The 19,591-nt window shown below is 46.6% G+C and overlaps 1 protein-coding gene across 3 annotated transcripts in view; it reads right to left on the bottom strand.

The window, feature by feature from the left end:
- Window positions 1-4,114: 4,114 nt before the first annotated feature.
- Window positions 4,115-19,591, bottom strand: part of LOC131109477 (microtubule cross-linking factor 1) — a 33,838-nt gene continuing 18,361 nt past the window's right edge. The window contains exons 4-16 of one of the 3 annotated variants that reach the window (XM_058061539.1): window positions 17,573-17,623; window positions 16,157-17,509; window positions 13,784-13,924; window positions 11,666-11,767; window positions 11,377-11,598; window positions 10,312-10,416; window positions 10,077-10,244; window positions 9,499-9,771; window positions 9,116-9,421; window positions 8,936-9,006; window positions 7,301-8,831; window positions 6,560-6,616; window positions 4,387-4,529 (exon numbers count right to left, since the gene is read on the bottom strand). In XM_058061539.1, the coding sequence (XP_057917522.1) occupies window positions 6,578-6,616; window positions 7,301-8,831; window positions 8,936-9,006; window positions 9,116-9,421; window positions 9,499-9,771; window positions 10,077-10,244; window positions 10,312-10,416; window positions 11,377-11,598; window positions 11,666-11,767; window positions 13,784-13,924; window positions 16,157-17,509; window positions 17,573-17,623 (4,362 nt within the window). In that variant the 3' untranslated portion in view covers window positions 4,387-4,529; window positions 6,560-6,577. Of the gene's footprint in view, window positions 4,530-6,559; window positions 6,617-7,300; window positions 8,832-8,935; window positions 9,007-9,115; window positions 9,422-9,498; window positions 9,772-10,076; window positions 10,245-10,311; window positions 10,417-11,376; window positions 11,599-11,665; window positions 11,768-13,783; window positions 13,925-16,156; window positions 17,510-17,572; window positions 17,624-19,591 lie in introns of all 3 variants that reach the window. The other 2 variants (XM_058061537.1, XM_058061538.1) reach the window with 2 other exon arrangements.

Genomic DNA, 19,591 nt, shown 5'->3' with positions numbered 1-19,591 from the left:
ATCAGCGCCATTTCTACTTCGTTTAGTTTAATGGCGGGCGCAACCATGACTTCAAAGGTGCATAGCGCCACTACTGTACTGGATTATGTAACATGGACCATTTAACGAACCTGTGTGATTTTTACTATTTACTCTTCTTCCTCTTACAACTTCTTATTCCACCTCATTGTTTATCTGTTAACTACTCAATTTCTTAACTAATTCAAACAAATGACAGTGACAGATTTGTTTTGTTACCAGTCCACACTGTACCCCACCATTTGCACAAAGATGGCTGGAGTAGGCTCCATCACATTGAGGACTAACAAGCAGTACACAAAATAAATGGCATACACAGGCATTTTTTTGTCATACGTTAATCAGAAGGGAAGGGACATAATTGCACAGAACCCAAACTATAGTCATGGTGTCAGATGAATAGAAGAGAACAGAGAAGTAAATACAGACTGTGGGCCACTGGAAGCCATCATGGGTCGTGGAACATCAATCTCAATATCGGCCGTGAGATCAACGTAGAGGTATCTCTTCCTCGGCTTGCTCGTGGTCCTGTTACCTCAGGCAATTATCCAGGCGAATGGCGTGGTCAAAAACTACATCCAATGAAGTAGTATCATCTCGAACCGCCAGTTCATCCTTGAAGGGGATCTATTATGCTCATTTTCAGCCCTTTTTATTGAGTTGTGGACTCCTGTAGAGCAGCTACATACAATAACCAGCACAGAAAGCTTTCTAGATCTTCCAGAATCTGCACCTATAGCTGTATTTCGTGCTTCATGTGAAAATGGAATAAATACAAATACACTAAGATACTTTGAAGAAAACTCATGCAATGGAAAAACTACAAGAAATAAAAGTTCTGCTAAAAACCAAGCAGGACAAAAAAACATAACAAAATGTGCTGCTGAATGATTAGGCAGGAATTTAACCTCATCACAAGCAATAGTAACCACTGCTGGAGGTAGCTGGGTAAAGCAGGGGACAGTCGGAGGGAACAATCTGGCACTAAGCTGGTGAAGCCCATCGGATCTGCTCTGACCCCACACACCCCCAGCATGGACTGTTCTCTCGCCTGGCATCGGGGAGGAGGCTCTGCAGCATCCGCTGTAGGACGACCAGGTTCAGAGACAGCTACTTCCCCCTGGCCATCAGACTGCTGAATGCCAAATAAGCCCCTCTATCTTACTTACATTATTATTATTTATTTTAATTATTTAAATTATTTGGGCAATTTACTGTTCACGCTGCACTTTACATTATGTTGTTCATATTTGGTGTCTATTTATTCTCCACATTATTATTATTGTTATTATTTATTATTACTTATCTTCTTTTGTGTCTGTTATATGGGAGCCAGGCAACGACATTTCGTTGGCAATTTCACTACTGTGTTTTTGTGCAATGACAATAAAGGAAGTCTATCTATCTAAGACAACCAGCTTATGTGGGCCCTCCCTCTTGGAGGCGGCCTCTGGATGGCTTCTCCTCTGCAGGGAGCAGCGTAGACTGGAACAGACGACAGACATGCAGCAGCAGAGCAACAAAAAATGTGAACCCCTGGTGTAAACAATGATGTCCGATGAGATTGAAAGGTGGGTGATTAGACACACTGGGATCGATTGTTTTGAAGTTTTGATTCTTAAGGTAATAAAGGACAAAGTTCGTCCCTTGTCAGCGCAATACGAGATGCATCATTTTGTGTCAAAACAGGGGATGTCCATTCTTCAAGGGAAGGGTGGTACCTACCTACCCAAATCCTAATAACAAACACTACCACAAATAATACACAATAAATCCTAAGCCTAACCCAATCCTAAACCATAAGGTTTATTGCTGTTGCGTGACATTTCAGGTAATACACCAATGATGCAAGAGGATTTGACTTCCCCCAGCAGGACACAATCTTCTTACTCACATTGTGTGTCTGATGGCCCCCACTCGAATAAATCCTAAAATGTAATCCACTCTTACCATAAGAGGTGATGCATGTAGTGTAAATACACATTCATGTTTAATTACCATTGAGTTTTCACATCACACTATAGATTGTTTGGACGTAGATTCTCATCTAAAACATTCTTTTTTTGATGTTTTCCTTGCCGAAACAAAGAAAGATCACATCCAACAGAAGTCGAGTGTACAAAGACATCTTGACAGGTGCAGTCGACTATAAAAACACAGCAAGAAACAGGTTTTGTAATATAATAATAGTGACTAGCGCTCATTTGTACGTGCACTAAAGTGCTAGTGTCGCCAAAGGCATGCAGATATTGGACAGATAGTTGGACAACTGCCTTCAAAGATGCACAACATCGTCTTCACTTTGTTTACCGACCCCGACATTCAACGAAACACACAGAGAGAAAATACACAAACGTTAACATTTGGGGACGAGAAAAACATGACATCAACTGTCTCTGCTTCGGAGCAAAAGGCAGAAGTTTTCTTTCATTTGGGTGACAAGATGTAACATTCAAGTAAAAAATGGACGTTGTCGATTTTAAAAATGGCAAACACGCACATGTGGCCATACCATAGACGTGATGGACATGGATAGGCCTGTCATGATAACACATTTTGTTGGACAATAATTGTCCGACACATTATTGTGGATATTAATGACAAAAATTGCACTTAAATAAAAATCCCAATCATAACCATCCATCCATTTTCTATGCCGATTATCCTCACAAGGGTCGTGGGTATGCTGGAGCCTATCCCAGGCAGGACACCCTGGACCAAAAACAATAAAAACAGACCCTGTCTCGATTAGGAGGGAAAAAACCACTCACAAAGCACACGCAACAATAAAATCCATAAACTGGAGTATCAAGTCTCTGTAAAGAAAATTGCACAATATGAACATTGCGCAATAACGATGTCTGACGCTAACTTGTGCTAACGACTTGAACTCTGGGTGTCACCTCACTAACAGCCCCTCCTCCAACTACTGGGACAAAGAGGCTGAATGGCCGAGAGGAGGGTTCACTCTCATCATCTCTCTTCATTCTACTCTCTTCAATCTTCATGAATTAGACTTGAGAGAAGAAAACAAACATGTGTGCACATGTCAATTTATCAAGACCAGAAAAATTATTTACTTTGATTAATTAGTTTGATTAATTGGTTTATTAATTATCGTGACAGGCCTACACATTGACATGATGGACATACCATGATGGACATATGGTAGACATGATGGACATACCATGATGGACATATGGTAGACATGATGGACATACCATGATGGACATATGGGAGACATGATGGACATACCATGATGGACATATGGGAGACATGATGGACATACCATGATGGATATATGGTAGACATGATGGACATACCATAATGGACATACCATGAGGGACATATTGCAGACACGATGGACATGGACATACCATGATGGACATACGTATAAGATATATGATGGACATGGACATACCATGATGGACATATGGGAGATATGATGGACATACCATGATGGACATGGACATACCATGATGGACATATGGGAATATGATGGACATGGACATACCATGATGGACGTATGGGAGATATGATGGACATACCACGATGGACATATTGCAGACATGATGGACATACCATGATGGACATATTGCAGACATGATGGACATACCATGATGGACATATTGCAGACATGATGGGCATACCATGATGGACATATTGCAGACATGATGGGCATACCATGATGGACATATGGGAGACATGATGGACATACCATGATGGACATATGGGAGACATGATGGACATACCATGATGGACATACCATGATAGACATATGGGAGACATGATGGACATATGGGAGACATGATGGACATACCATGATGGACATATGGGAGACATGATGGACATACCATGATGGACATACCATGATAGACATATGGGAGACATGATGGACATATTGCAGACGTGATGGACTTACCATGATGGCCATATTGCAGACATGATGGACATATTGCAGACATGATGTACATACCAAGATGGACATATGGGAGACATGATGGACATACCATGATGGACATGGACATACCATGATGGACATACCACGGTGGGCATATGATGGACATAGATGGATGAGGCACCTTTGATGGAAATGTGAGACGTGGACTTTTGTTCTTCATAATGATGATGATGATGATGATAATGACTACAGTACGTTCCAGGTTCTTCTACCAAGAAGTTCAGTTTTTTTCCCCAAAGGGTCAGCTGGTGTTTCTCAGGTGACCCCCCCTTGTTTTTGTTTTTTTGGGGGGTAGGGGGGTGGGGGTGGCTTGGTGGGTGGTGTTAGCGTTGGCATCAGAGGTAGAGGATCATTATCACGCCAGCTCTTCGCCTTCCACGATGCTGCTTCGGCGACATCCCGGTAGCGGGAAGGTGAAACTCCTCCTGGAGGTGGAAGAGGAGGGTGGTGAGACGTTGGCCCAGCGAGAGGGGGGGCGGCGGTTGGCTGGGCGGGCCGGCCTCAGGAAGCAGGAGTCCAGAGGCGGAGCCACCGGAGAGCGAGGCAGATCCTGTCGGCGACAAGACTGTCAGTCAGTAATGGGGAGGGCAGAGCTCATGAGAGGATGAAAGAGCCGAAATTCAGGCCTCTTCAAACTGATGTTTTTTTGGCACATGGCTCACTCCTCCCCCTCCAAACCCTCCTGCTAGCTTGATGTTGACATCAACATTTGCAGTAAAAGCGACTATATGATAGAACCCACCCTTCTCTCGCGATGCAACCTTTCACAACGTGACATTTTGGGCTCTGGATTTCTTTAGCATGTCAAGAAGTGCATTTTGCAAATCTGAGGAATCTGAGCAGTAAACAAACTTTAGAGGTTGCAGTGAACATTTTGGGTGTATGCTGGCACCCGTACAGTGGCCAGTCTGACCAGTCAAACAGAATTAACAACACAGCACGGATCATGCACACAGAAGTCACGAAAGACACAAACATGATCCACAATGCTTCTGCTTTAAAGGAAAAAAATCCACCTTAAAACACTGCATGGGTTCAATATTGCAGTACTCTATAATATAGATTTAATCTTTTTAAAAGTACTAGTTTTGCAACAAATTGTGAATTTCCCAATATTTGATAAGTCATAATTTGACTTAAGGAAGGCGTCAGAAAGCCCAGTGGTGTGTCTTAAGGTGGATTTTCCCCATAAATGTGCTCAATAGAGTTAAAAGATCACAAAGAAGCAAGATGAGAATTGGTGTCCATCACAAAGGTCTTGTTAGTGCCACAGTGCATGGTGAGGGAACTGGAAGAGGAAGTGTGTGGATAAATTTGGGAATAATTAAAGAAAACCACACAATACGTCAAAACGTTTGGTCCCCCCCCCCCAAAAAAAAAACAAAACCTGGAAGCAACTCACAACCTGTCACGAGGAACAGGAGTCTGCTCCTGTTTACTGCTCCATATATTTGAGATAAATATCCCAAAATGCCAAAATAACAATAATGAGGATGAATTCTAACTGCATGAGCTTAGTTTGTAAGCTTTAAAGGACCATACTGACTATTGACTATATGACTACACACTTTATGGGACCATATTACAAATACCACTGCAAACTATGAGTACAATAGTCAACAATAGATGGGTTGTGCTGGAGCCTATCCCAGCTGTCTTCGGGCGAGAGGCGGGGTACACCCTGGACTGGTGGCCAGCCAATCACAGGGCACATATAGACAAACAACCATTCACACTCACATTCATACCTATGGACAATTTGGAGTCGCCAATTAACCTAGCATGGATGTTTTTGGACTGTGCACACACAGCGAATACACGGAGAGCATGCAAACTCCACACATAATACCTGAACTGTGTGTCGAATGGACACTGTGTACGTGCAGGTTATGTACTGTTGTACATAACTATTGAGGAATTATATGTAATTGTGTAATCTTTCTTGCCATAATGAATATAATTATGATATCAACATACAACAACATACTTGGCATGGCAGCCGAGTGGTTAGCGCACAGGTCTCACAGCTAGGAGACCAGAGTTCAATACCACCTTCGGCCATGTCTGTGTGGAGTTTGCATGTTCTCCCCGTGCATGTCCATAGGTGTCCACTGTCCATAGGTATGAATGTGAGTGTGAATGGTTGTTTGTCTACATATATGTGCCCTGTGATTGGCTGGCCACCAGTCCAGGGTGTACCCCGCCTCTCACCTGAAGACAGCTGGGATAGGCTCCAGCACCACCCCGCGACCGTCGTGAGGATAAGCGGTAGAAAATGAATGAATGAACATACATAAATACTCATATTTACTGTATAAATATAGTAATTTTATGTACAGTATAGGTAGATCTTTGGGACTTAGTAGATAAGTAGATTACAGGCTGAAAAAGTGAGAGCACCCCTGCCAAAATGTGTATCAAGATATTTAAACGACATATGACAGCGAGAACAGCAGGATGGCCCTTGAAACAAACAGATGGGACCCAATCAAACCCAATCTGTGACGTCCCTCCTGTCCTGTGAATCATGCAACAAAAAGATGACCGAGGTGAGTGATTGATAAGGGGGCCTCAACTTACATCGCAGAGACTAGCAGACTAGAGTCCCCATGGAGTTGTTAGTATGACTTTGTGGTTCTGGAGCAAAGGGGAGAAGGGGACAGGGTGGGGGTGGGAGGGGAGTTGGGGGTAAGGGTAGACGGGGGATAGATAAATCGGGTCAGTAAAAACAAGGAGGAAGAGGAGAAGACACCTGGGAATAAAACAAAACAGGAAGCAAAGGGCTGCGAAAAAAGTGACCGGGCAGAACTACAGTCAGCCACCATGTTGGATTGGGGTAAAGCGTGACACAAGTGGTCACCTGTAAAAGAGTCTGTACAATATTAGAAACATCACAATATTATACATAGTGCTAAAAGAAAGCTCTCTGGCAGTCAACATGATTTTGACACAACTCTTAGATTCCTTAGTTGGGTCAGCTTACCCGACCAGCCTGGAGAAGATTGATTCTTGTAAAGAAGATTATCAGCAACTTTAACCAGATAATCCTTACATAATCCTGTAATTGTTAGGAATAATTACACCACTTTGTATGCATGATCTCGTTCATGAGATTATAAGTTGATCCGACACATTTATTTGGGAGTAGAGGCCGGGATCACGATGAATCTGTTGCAGCCCCCGCAAGCATTCTGCAAGATTGAAATCCCCCCCACTCCGTGTGGTGCAGCTCCGTTGGCCGTACGGCACAATGCTGCACAGTGGATCAGAAGCGGAGCCGCAACGGATTCAGTGTGATCCCGGGTTAGGTGGTGTATTTACCTCCATACATCCAGGCTGTGACCTATCCGCGTCCCCCATCTTATTTCCTATCCCTCCGGCCTGCATCCGCCTCTCGTCTCCGAAGCTCTGCTCCTGCAGCTTCTTGTTGAGGATGCGTGCCACGTTCTCTGCCAGCGTGTACCCCGGGGGGGCCGACAAGTCCTGGCGAATGCTCACCACCTCTGGGTTCCGGTCCCCCTGTGTCTCCACTATCAGCTGGACGGGGCTGGGCGAGCGTCCTCTGGCGGTCCGTGTGCATTCATTCCTGGGGTCGGCGGAGAGAGCCCCATGGGCGGGACTGGGCTCTGTGGTGGGGGGTGGCGTGGGACGGGAGCGGCTGGGAGACTTGTTGAACTTCTGCATGCTGTCGTAAACCACAGGGGTGTAGTCGATGATGTTGAACAAGCTGGAGAGGCCATCGTTGATGGTGGTGTGGACTGGGCTGTCCCGCGTGGTTGTGGATCGGGCCCAGGCTGATTCGCTGTTGCCTTTCTGGGGGGTTGTGGGAACAGCAGCGCGGCTGGCGTTGGGTAGCTCGGCCTTGTTGGATGTGGACAACTTGCGTTGAAGTTTGGGTGAGCCATACTTTGGCGAGCAGCAGGGTCGCTCAAACTTAGTCTGGATGACGGGCGAGTACTGGACCTTCCTCGTGTTCCGTGATGGCGATGAGATGGGTGTGGCGCCCCCTTTTGGGGTGAGGCAGCGGTGGGGACTACTAGTCAGATTCCTCAGTAGGTCAGTCTGCAGACCCACACTGATGGTCTGCGTGGTCTGAGTGCCTCGTGTGGCGAAACCGTTGGTCTGACAGGCTGTCTCGCGAACCACGGGCCCCGGCGGGGAGCGGATAGCATTTCTCACAGAAATTGCCACCTCCTTCATGTCATCACTCATATTCCGAGACAGCTGCAGCTCTAGTGAGGAGGCGTAGCCGACTGTGGAGCAGATAGGAGCCTGGCTCGGAGAAGTCCTCAAGCCCCCTGCCTCCAAAAGACCACATGGCCACCGCCCACTGATGAATACCTCATCTGGTCCACTGGGCGCCTCACCCCCACTTCTACTTCCTTTTGCATAGAGGAGGTCAGACTCCCGCATGGAGTGCTCAGCTGGTCCAGGTCTGGTGGGGCTGTGGAGGATGGGGACCCCATAATTGTCCGACCCCAAGCCAGCTGCGGTGCACCTCACCGTGGACTTGTGGCAAGCATTAGGGTTGGTCAGGGTGCTGGTGGTAGTCAGGCTGGCACTGGTGGTGAGGAACCAGGAGGCCAGTTGGAGGGAATCCATAGCCGGCTCCACTGCTCGCGTCTCTGAGGTTTTGCTGCTCCATGGCTCCCGAGCAGGACCTGGGCTGGTAGGGGACGTCGGGAAGTCCCAACCCTTGTTATTGAACTCCTCGATGTACTTGAGGTCATCCGGAGAGAGGGGCGGGGTGACATCATCTTGGCCTTGCTCACCGTGACGGGTCTTTTCAGGGAGGAATGGCGAGCTGTCCATCAGACGCTGGAAGTCGCTCATGGAGCACACTGACTTGACTCTGGACACGAGACACAACAACAAAAATGTCAGGATAGTCCTCCAAGTGATGAATGGATGATCCAGCTGGAGGGACCAACATTTCTTGCAAAGCCGTGAGCTCACCTGAGCAAACTGCCACCACTCATTTCCTCAGACTCAGGAGGTCCTTCTCTCTCTGAAAGCACATTCAGGACCTGGGAGACCATAATGATAACCATTACAATAATACATAATAAAAGACCATAATGATGAGGGTTCTAAGGGCCTGGAGCATATCCTAGGTGACACAGATGCACGCTTTACCTCCTTCATGCAGGGGGACCTCTTCTCGCTCTCCAGTCTCGACGGTGCGGGGACCTCCTGGCTGCCGAGGGCATCCAGAGACAGAGCATCCAGGCAGGGGCTCTCGGTTGGGCTTCTCAGCCTCATGACAGCCTCTCCTTGCACCTCCAGCATGGTATCAGAGTCGGAGAGGGAGCGAGCTGGCGGGATCAGAACAGGGGTGGAAACACAGGGGGAGCATGGTGACCGCAGTGAGCGGGGGCCAGTGCAAGAGGTGTCCTGTCCTCTGTGACCCTCACTTCTCCGGCTGTTGAGTTCCCTTTGCAACTGCAATGAGAAACCACAAAGAGTTCAAATTATATTTGACTATATTCCTGCAGACACTCAGCACTTGCCGCCCTCACCTTCGCCATCTTGTGGTGAAGCTCCTGTGTGCCGCTGCCCCATGCCTGTTTCTGACGCTCAAAGTGGTCCAGGAGCTCAGCCCTCTCACGGCTCCACCTCTTCTCGCTGTGCTGCAGCCTCCGGCAGAGGTCCAGCGAGGTGTTGTGGCTCTCGGCCAGCAGACGCCGGTGCTCCTCGCGCTCCTGCTTCAGGGCCCACTCGGGGACTCGGGGCAGTTCTCCTTCACCTCCCTGAGCTTGGCCTCTCAATTTGCCACACCCATCCTCTTCCGCCTAGACAATACATTTGAAAAGTCAGTCACTAATCGGGACATTCTGAACCACACAGTTATCTCCCTGATCACTCACGCAGCCGTGTGGCATTCATTTTGACGAAAACTCAAGTTGGGAAATATAACATATAGGACTCTGTGAAAAGACATTTGTATTTGTATTCATAATAATAATATATTACAGACTCACTTCCCTTGCTTACTAATTATAGCTTATTTGTTTTGAGCTTGTTTCGTCGGGTTTAGCAATATGTTTACTGTGTTCTGTCCCTTTAAGTCGGTCCAGCTGAGCGGCCATCTGCATACCTGAGCGAGCTGGCAGTTCATCTCGGCCCATTTGACCTCCCAGGCGGCTTTGTCGTTGGCATAAGCCTGCTGCAGTTGGCAGCGCCGTGCCTCCTCTTCGCACAGCTCTTCCCGAAATTGCTCCAAGAGGGTAGACAGCGACTGAAGCATTTGCCGGTTTTCACCGAACTGCAAACACAAATCACATCATCATCTGTGATGCGTTTGTGATGTGATGTTCAAAATATGTGATTACCTGTTGTTGGTGCTGCAGATATGCATCAGGTGACACAGGCCCCAGGTCGGACCCGTCGCCCTCACCATGCGGCATCACCCGTCCAAGCTCAGGTATGCCTTCCCACTTGTCCAAATGCAAAGGACAATAACAATCAAAACGTTAAAAAAAATGCCTTTGGACAACGGTGTCCCAACTTTTAGTGTTTCCCCCTTCCTGATTTCTTTCTTTTATTACATGTTCATCAAACAAATTTAAATATTTGTCAATGACAACACAACTGACATCAAAATGCAGTATTTAATTATTATTTTATTATTACAGGATGAGAAACTGCATTTCGTGTTCAGTTGTGTTGTCATTAACTACTATTCAAATGCCTTTGATAATCTCAAACATTTAAGTGTGACAAACATACAAAAACATCAGAAATCAGGAAGGGGGCAACACTTTTTCAGCAAAGCTTTGGATTTACTGACACCAACATTTTCTCTGTACATTGTTTTTCTCTGTACATTGGGGATTTTTGCTTTGATTTTCCCCATTTTTACTGTTCTTTCTGTGCCATGGACCAATAAAAAATTAAAACTGGCCCCTGGGTCGCACTTTGGACATCCCTGTCTTTAGATGAAAGGTTTCTGCATCACCAACATTTTTTAATTTTATAAATTTATAAATCAGGAATACTACTTGGGGGAAATTCACCAATCAGTTCCACAGTGTGGAACCAATTAAGCGAGATAAACAAGGGATTCATGTATTTTTATACCTTTTTTGTTTTTTCCAATTTTGATGGAAAATGAAAGAATGAATAGTTTCTTGAAGTGCTATAAATATGCAAAGTTGACGTTATTGTATCTCAGTAATGTGATGGTAGCCCAGGTGGCCTTGAAGATGGATGGTACTGAGCAAAGCTGATGGTACTGATAAAAAGTGGACGCAAACAAACAATACAACTCAGATAATGACGGTGGAGTCATTACTTCCCTGATGTTGCCCCTCAGGGAGACACAACACACTAACAAATTATGAACAAGACAATGCTGCAATCTTTCTCAAGCACACTTCCTGCCAAATAAAAGTCACCTCAGGTTGCGCTTCCTCGTCCAGCGCCTCGCCTTTGTGTCCAAGCCTCCATCGTGCCAGGATGGACTTGAGCTTTATGTAGAAGATGGCGGTGTTACGTCTGAAGAGGCGGACCTCTTGTTGCAGCACCGCCCTCTCCTGAGCCCAGGAAGACTCTGGACCCTGGAGGCCCGGCAGTTCCAGGCCGGCGTGCTGGGCCTCGGGACGCGAGCGCTCGTCCACCTGCAAGAACAAATGATGCATTTTCAGAGATACAGATGAAATTTGGATGCGGCAGGTACTGTCGTACCTGAGGCAGCAAGGCGACGGCTTCCCGTTCGTCCATTGCGACTCTCATCCGTTGCTCGTGATCCCCACGGAGGTGACCATCGGCAGCGGGCGGGTCCCTTAGCTGAACACACAACAGCAGTCAGTGGCATCACATAAAAACTCAAACCTTCGCTGTTTATTCGCAACGTCATGATTCTGCTTCAGTGGCAACCTTCAGACTCACTTTGCCTATCATTCCAATGTTGGACACAAATCACACAGCACCCTGCTAATCCTGCCTCATTCCCTTCACCCCGGGGATTACTGAAAAAATGCAGGCAGATGTGCTGCGTAATATGTCATAGTTACATCACTGTCAGCCACTGAGTCGGTTTTAGCTATGGACCACATGGGCTCAACTGGTTCCCTCCTCTATGACAAGCAGTTCCCAAATTGTGGAAATGTTTCAACTGAAATGCTCTTCTCCATCAGATCCCTGCAGCCATGTGTCTGATGGTCAGTCGCCACTCAAAATCCTTCCCTTCCCACTCAAGCTTTAAACATGACATGCATCTGTCGGCAGCGTAGCCACCCACAAGTTGAGGATCACGGCTGTAGGGGATGCCGCAAGGATGAGAGAAGAAAAAAGGTTCATATTTAAAGTCCTCAGCTCTCCTTTGCTTATATTGTATGTGTGTCAGATGGCCACCCTCTGCGAATGCAATACTGATGTAGGTACTAACAGAGGGTCATCAACTCGAACCGCTACCTCACCCTCTGGTTTTTTGTGCTGTCTGAGAGTCTCGCACAGGCCACCATTGACTGTCCAATTGTGCAAATGTAACCGTGATGTTCTTGTTACATATGTCTGAAACCAATAAAACCGTGACAATGATCATGACCATTGATGAGTTTAAGCATTAAGCATCCTGAATTGTACCAAGATTAGTTAGTTCTTGATGCAAAATCAAAATCAGACATCCAATATTCGAAAGCAAACAGTGGAGTGGAAAACAGTGTGAGTCATTGAGGTGAAATAAATCATCATAAAGTGATCACTATGAGACATTAAGATGGAATTTGAAGCATTCAAAGTCTTTTATACTGAATAAAGACAGTGTGTTACTGTGAAACCTTGGTTAGCGTACGCACCGACTCGCATGTTTTTTGGTTAGTGCAAAAAAAGTTGACCTCACTTGCTAATGCAGTTGTCCCTCATTTATCACATTCAATTGACTCGTGAATTTCCGCAAGTAGAATTTAATATTAAAGGGAACCTAATATGCTTTTTTTCTACTTTTCTGACCAAAAAATGCAGTTAGTATGTTGTATTCTCGTCTTAAACGATGCTAACATTTCAGATAATGAGGTCCGCACATTTGGAAACGAGCCCTAAAAGACGTTTAGGATGGCTCTGAATGCTCGGTTTCAGAGAGAAAAGCGGAGACTTGATGGGAGAATGCTACTGAATTCAAGAAATAACTCATGGCTGTTGTACAAAATACAAGTATGATGCATTCAGAAGACACATTCAAAGAGGTTGGGAGTAGAGGCCGGGAGGAGTAATGTTACTGTAATGTTGGGTGAGGCACAAAAGCACCAGACTTGATCAGCTAATAGGTCAATCCCTAACATGGGCTACCAATGCGGCTGTAACCCACACCAAGCTAAAACTCAACTCTGAACGCTCAACATCACTTCCTGCCCAACCCCCACTCTGCTCTCCAAGCTCTGGAAAACATTTACAGCAATGAACACAAGCACAAATCTCTTTTATATTGGGTAATAGGAGTGTAAAAAGCACTGTAGGGATGCTATTTCATGTATAGAGGGCTCTAATAATAAAACCAACATTAAGAAAATAGTACATAGGTTGTCTTAGCTTTAATTATAAAAACAGGTGTGAAGTATGTGTCATTCCCACCCATATCGTACACAATATTTTTTACTTGAAAGTGTTTTTTTTAGATGCGGCATTTATTCCTTACAATAAGGCGTCTATTAAAGAAGAGACCACTATTTCAGTCATGTAGGAGATGAGATATTTTTGTTGTTGTTATGTTATTCCTTAAGAGTGAAGAAGTTAACCAGATTTTCCTGACTGATGAGAAAATAAGAACTTGTAGATAGAAGGAAGATGAAGGGAGGGGGCACTGACCTCCGTTCTTAAAACCAGGGGTCTGTGGTACCAAGTGAGTCCCGCAGCTCCCCTGCTCTGGGTCGGGCCCCCACCCTGGCTGTGGGGCTCCAAGCCTCGCTCCTGTCCTACGCGCCACTCCAGCTCATCCCTCTGACCGGACTGTGAGTGGGGTGGGGGTGGGGGGCGTGAAAGGGTGGGGAGGTGAAAGAGGGGAGTGGATGTGTTTGTATGGAAGGACATTGTGGTGATGTGGCAGGTGGACAAAAAAGACAACAAAGTGGGTGAGGAAAAAAGAATGCGAGCAGGAAAAAAGGCAAAATGGTAAATAGGCAATGAATACGGGGGAGGGGGGGGGTAAATGTACATGAAATAACTAAAAATATTTGACTTAGTGGAAAACGGACTACAGCAGAAAGAACAGCGCAAAGAGGAAGACCAACTTAAAGACAACGGCATACGACAGGGCTGAGAAGAGAACCAGAATGAGGACGAACAAAATGATTGGCTGAAACATCTGTCCAAAAAGACAGTAGGAGGAAGATTTTTTTAAGAGGTTGTGGGGAGTGAGGGGTTTGGGGGAGGGTGGAAAGAATGCAAAAGACTTGTTATGAAGCGCATGCAATGATGGACACATGAGTCCAAACCAAACCAGCTGAGAAACAACCATGGCAAAAAGGTGCAGAGTGACGGCTCGCGCGCAAAAGGTGGTCGATAAGAAAAGTCAGCAGTTGCACCCGAAGGTTTGTTGAGTTTTGACTTGAGCTTCAACCTTGACGCATGCTTGCACCGCCTACCATACTGCATCCGTTAAAAAAAAAAAAAAAAATTCATTCATTCATTTTCTACCGCTTATCCTGACTAGGGTTGTGGGGGGTGCTGGAGCCTATCCCAGCTGTCTTCGGGCGAGAGGCGGGGTACACCCTGGACTGGTGGCCAGCCAATCCCAGGGCACATATAGACAAACAACCATTCACACTCACATTCATACCTATGGACAATTTGGAGTGGCCAATTAACCTAGCATGTTTTTGGAATGTGGGAGGAAACCGGAGTACCTGGAGAAAACCCACGCATGCACGGGGAGGACATGCAAACTCCACACAGAGATGTCCGAGGGTGGAATTGAACTCGGGTCTCCTAGCTGTGAGGCCTGCCTGCTAACCACTGAAGCACCATGCAGCCTAAAAAATATATACAAAATATCAACAAGAAAAATAGATTTCTACCATCTTATGAAAAAACCCAGCAACAGTCAGCAATTTGGTGGCAGGTGCTACATTTTTGCGAAGAATCCAGATAAAAATGCAGATCAGGTATCTGTTTTCTCATTTAGCCGGTTGAGTTATAAGAGAACTGACTGTACACCATCTCAAAAGAAGACGTGCATCATCATCACCTCATCGTGCATCATCCTCTTTGAACCAGGAAGTGACCGGCTCACATATGGACCGACCTCCACCAATATTTTGTCATTTCTAAAGCTTGGAGGAGATGATGGGCCTCTGAAGGCCTTAGACTGAATCCACCCAGCTCCACCAGGCCTGAGGAGGAGGACATAGGAGTAGGCAAGGGATGAAGGCAGCTTCCCGTCTAGGCCAAGAACATACTGGAATACTGGAACTCGTTGACACTGCCTTCATCGTGCAAATCAGATTTTGGTCTGCCGACACCACATTGTGATGTTTGTCTCCTTGGCAATGTGTCCGCCATGACATGCAAGCACAACAGAAACGCTGTAAAGAGCCATCACCCATGCAGTCACTTCAGGAGAAGCTTGTGAGGGGAGGGGTACTGTCATTCCACACTCCCTCCTCTGTTAGGGTGCGTCTGCAGGCGATGCATGCAGGTGGCAAGAGCAAGGTGGCGCTCTACAAGGAGCATGGAGATGTACGTAGATTGCAATGTGGCAGCGGCAGCAGCAGGAAGTGATGGTCAGTAAGGGGAAAGTGCGGTGGTGGCAGAGCTGGGTGGCTCCCTAACAACCATCATTTTAAAATTGACTAAAGACTAAAGCTAACAAGGACAGTTTCCACCAAGCAGGGCGGTACAGGTCAGTTCGGTATGGTGCAGTTTTTGGTGTTTCCATAGCAGAGGGACTCAAAGTATCGTGGTACCTTGTTTTTTTTATTTGTTCCAAATGGTCAGCTGAAAACCGAACCGTACAAAATTGTACAGTGCTAACCGAAATGAAATGAACTGCTTGGTGGAAACGGGACTTAAGTGTGTCAAGGTTAATGTAAGTGTCAAAACTTCTTGTCGAAACGTATCAATAATTCAAGTTAACAAGGTATCCTGATGGTCTGACCACAGAAAACCGCTAAGGTTCCACTTATTCTGGTCTTTAAGGGGCTACTAATGAGGGCACTTTCAGGCAGCTCTAGGTAAAATTACCGGGAAGTCCGTCACCAGGTCTCTCCCGAAGGTGCCGATGGGAGAATCTCGAGACATGGATGTGACCGTGGACAGGAAGCTGCTGGACTCGGTGAGGTTCGGCATCGGGGACAGGTCATCAGTCCTTTCCCGAAGTCCTTCCCCGACATGTTCCAGCTTCTCCACAAAGATGTGCAGCTCTGTGCGGAAAGCCTTCATTCGGGTGTTGATGGTGTCCAGGATTTGAGGGTCCCCAGCTCCTCCTAGCAGACTTTCCCCTTTTGTCACCACTAATCTACCGTCCAGGATTAGACTATCCGTGTCAGTGATCAGGCGGTCCACAGACTTCTCAAGTCTGTCGGCTTCTCGCTTCACGTTGGCGAAGGACTCCCGCTCCTCCCTGCGGCGGTTCACCAGTTCTGCAGCACTGAGCTCGACGCCATCAGAAGGTCGGACGCTTCCGAACCCTGAAGTGGTGGTGGTTTTCTCAAAAAGGTCTTCAGAGTCGCTCTCCCCTCCTACGGGGCCTTCTCTCTTGGGCTGGAGGAGAAGGAGTCGTCCTGCCTCCTCATCTTCAGTGGCTTCTCGTCGACCAGCGTCACTGTCAGCATCGCTTTCTCGAGGGCTGCCAGTTCTCATGCCCAGGTGTGCTGCCAGGTCGCAGCGCTGGACGTTGGACAGGAGGACCCGGTTCTCATACTGCAGCTTCATCACCTTGCCACTCAGCTCATTGACCTGCATCCTGGCGGATTTCAGCTCCTCCATCATCATCCCTCCATTGGAGCCATTGCCTGGCTTAAAGAGTCCTCCATTGCTGCTGTCCGCACCATCCAATCCGCTACTTGGCCCAAACTTGAAGCGGTTCAGCTCAGAGGTGAGCTCCCGGTTGTGGTCCTCAATCTCCGAAATGGAGCGACGCAGCAGCTCTGCTTCCTCCTCCACAAACTGGAGGTGGCGTCGGAGCTCGCCGGCCGACTCCAGCACATCACCGCCGTAAGGCGACGATGGCACGCTGGAGAAGGGCTCTCGGCCAAAGCAGTCCCGTTCGTACTGACAGCGGATGTCCTCGTTCTCGGCCCGCAGGCTTCGGTTTTCTACCTCCAACTCCACAATCTTCCTTCCCAGGATGTTGGCCTCTTCCTCCACCAGTTTGAGGCGCAGTCGCAGCTCTGCCTCCCGGGTGGAATGAGGGCCACCGCCTGAGCACTCGGCCAGGGGGAGCGGACTATCCACGTCCCCGTAGACCGACTTGTACTTCTGGAGCTCCTGTTCCAGCTCGTCTTTCTCCCGGCCCAGCTTGGCCATCTTTTTACGCATTAAGGTGGACTCTTCTTTGGAGAACTGGAGCTGACACTTGAGATCGGCGTTGTCCTCCTAGTGGACAGACACAGACACTACTGTATTACAAATAGACATCAATAGATTTTTTTGTTTTACCTGACTGGTGGATTTCTTGTCCTTTAACGTTCCTCGTCTCCTCAGTGCAGTCTATGGGAGAAACAACATCGAAACAATGACATTTATGAACATAATGCCGAGAACATAAGGAGATGTTTAGGAGAGGAGATGTGCTCAAGATTTCTATCGATAATCTCACAAATGAAGACATTAACGGGAAGGCAGAAGATCATTAATACTCGTTGGGGATCTTATATAACGTGAACATTCCCGCCATCAAGTCAAAGTCTGATGATGGAAGGAAGTATTTCATGTATTTAAGACTCAAGATCAGATTGTGACGGCGATGATGATCTGAACCTGCGTCATCATGCTTCAAGCATCCGGTAGATAATCGTGTCAGAAAATGTCTGGAGAAAACGGAAAGGAGGCCAATGTGATCTTACCAAGCAGCTGCTTTTATGTATTGAATATTGAAACATACCGAAACACACTTTAATTTTAAGTCAATTTTTCCCATACAAAATAATGGAAATATAATTAATCCGTTCCGGAAAGCCAAAAATGATAACACAAAACACGTTTTTGTAGATTAACTTTGGAAGTTAACTGTTTGGGACCCCTGAAATATGACATTTTCCCCCAAACCTAAAGGCACTTACAAATGTTGTTGAGTTTTCATACAGGTAAAGGCCATACAAATGTGAGGAAAGTCGTAGGAATAACAATAATAAACATCACAAGGCCTTCGCTGTTCTGCTAGAACAACTCTGCTGCTGCCTTCTGCTTTCTGACCAGCGACGGAGCCACCCGCACACAATCCTAATCAGGAGTGGAGTGTGTTTGTCTCTTTCGGGGTGGCATTGTGGAGGTTTTAGAACTTTAGACTGGCATTGCACTGTTGCTGCACAATCAGGGATGGAGATCCTGCAAGAAACCATTCCTGTCTTTCACTTTTATCTTGTTAGCTCATCTTTCGGTCACATGACCAACCCCGCCCACTCTATGCCTAGTCCCACCCCACTGCTTCTTCTTAACACAAGTACTGCCCTAATTCTTTGCCAGGGTGCCGCAACTAATCTCTGTCTGGGGAGACGCTGGATTAGAAGGAGGGTGTCTGGTGCAAATGTAATGCGGTTCATCCCTGCACTCCAACCTGTATCCACATATCGGTGCAAAATAAGTCGAGGAGGGCTGGGAACCCGACCTGTCAATGTTTACCAACATAGTTGGCCAGCCAGCTTGGAAAACGTCTCCTCCAGCCGCCTTCCTAACGTCCAGACGCCCTCTTCGGTCAGATGTTATTGTTCAGGAAGATCAATGACTCAAGAAAAACTAAAACCGGACTAAGAACAGCTGGGGGGTCAAGATGTCCCACAAATCAATAGTGTTCTCGCTCTGAAAGCTCTTAAAAGTGTGACCTCAGCCAGCTTTTCTCCATTTGGGTGGAGTGCATACTTCAAGAGGTTGAAGTATGCACTCCGACCAACATGGGAGAGATTAACCATGTTGATCCACTTCATTTGGGCTTCCGGTCAGGTCATCTCTCGGGGGCCCGGATGTCAGCACACGTGTTTGGTGAGCCCCAAATGTGCTTCAGTGCCACCAGAAGACTGTGATACCGGATGAAACTTTGCTAACAGCTAGCAATTACAGTACGACTTTTGTAAAAACTCCTCGGTTGACGGACTTGGGAATGCCGTGTTGAATTTCCCGTCGTTGGCCCTTGGCACCGTAGTCTGAAGTGCCTTTGTCTATACCAGGGGTCGGCAACCTTTACTATGAAAAGAGCCATTTCACCCACTTGCCCACTAAAGAAAAATAGCCTGGAGCCGCAAAACGTTGTATGTTTAAAACAACATTGGAGGGAATTTGGGGGTGTCAAAGTAGTTCAGATAAAAAAAAAGACGAGTTGGAGTACTCTTGCTAGTACTGGAGATAAACTTTTGTTTTTAAATGAGCTCTAATTTATTTTTTAGAATCGTCAAATAACTCATTAATAATTAATAACTCAAATAACTCAAAGTATTACTCATTTCCCTTCATGTTAACCTGTCA

The sequence above is a fragment of the Doryrhamphus excisus genome, chromosome 22, assembly GCF_030265055.1.
Source record: "Doryrhamphus excisus isolate RoL2022-K1 chromosome 22, RoL_Dexc_1.0, whole genome shotgun sequence".
Taxonomy (NCBI): Eukaryota; Metazoa; Chordata; class Actinopteri; order Syngnathiformes; family Syngnathidae; genus Doryrhamphus; species Doryrhamphus excisus.
This window is presented reverse-complemented; position numbering and strand designations above follow the sequence as displayed.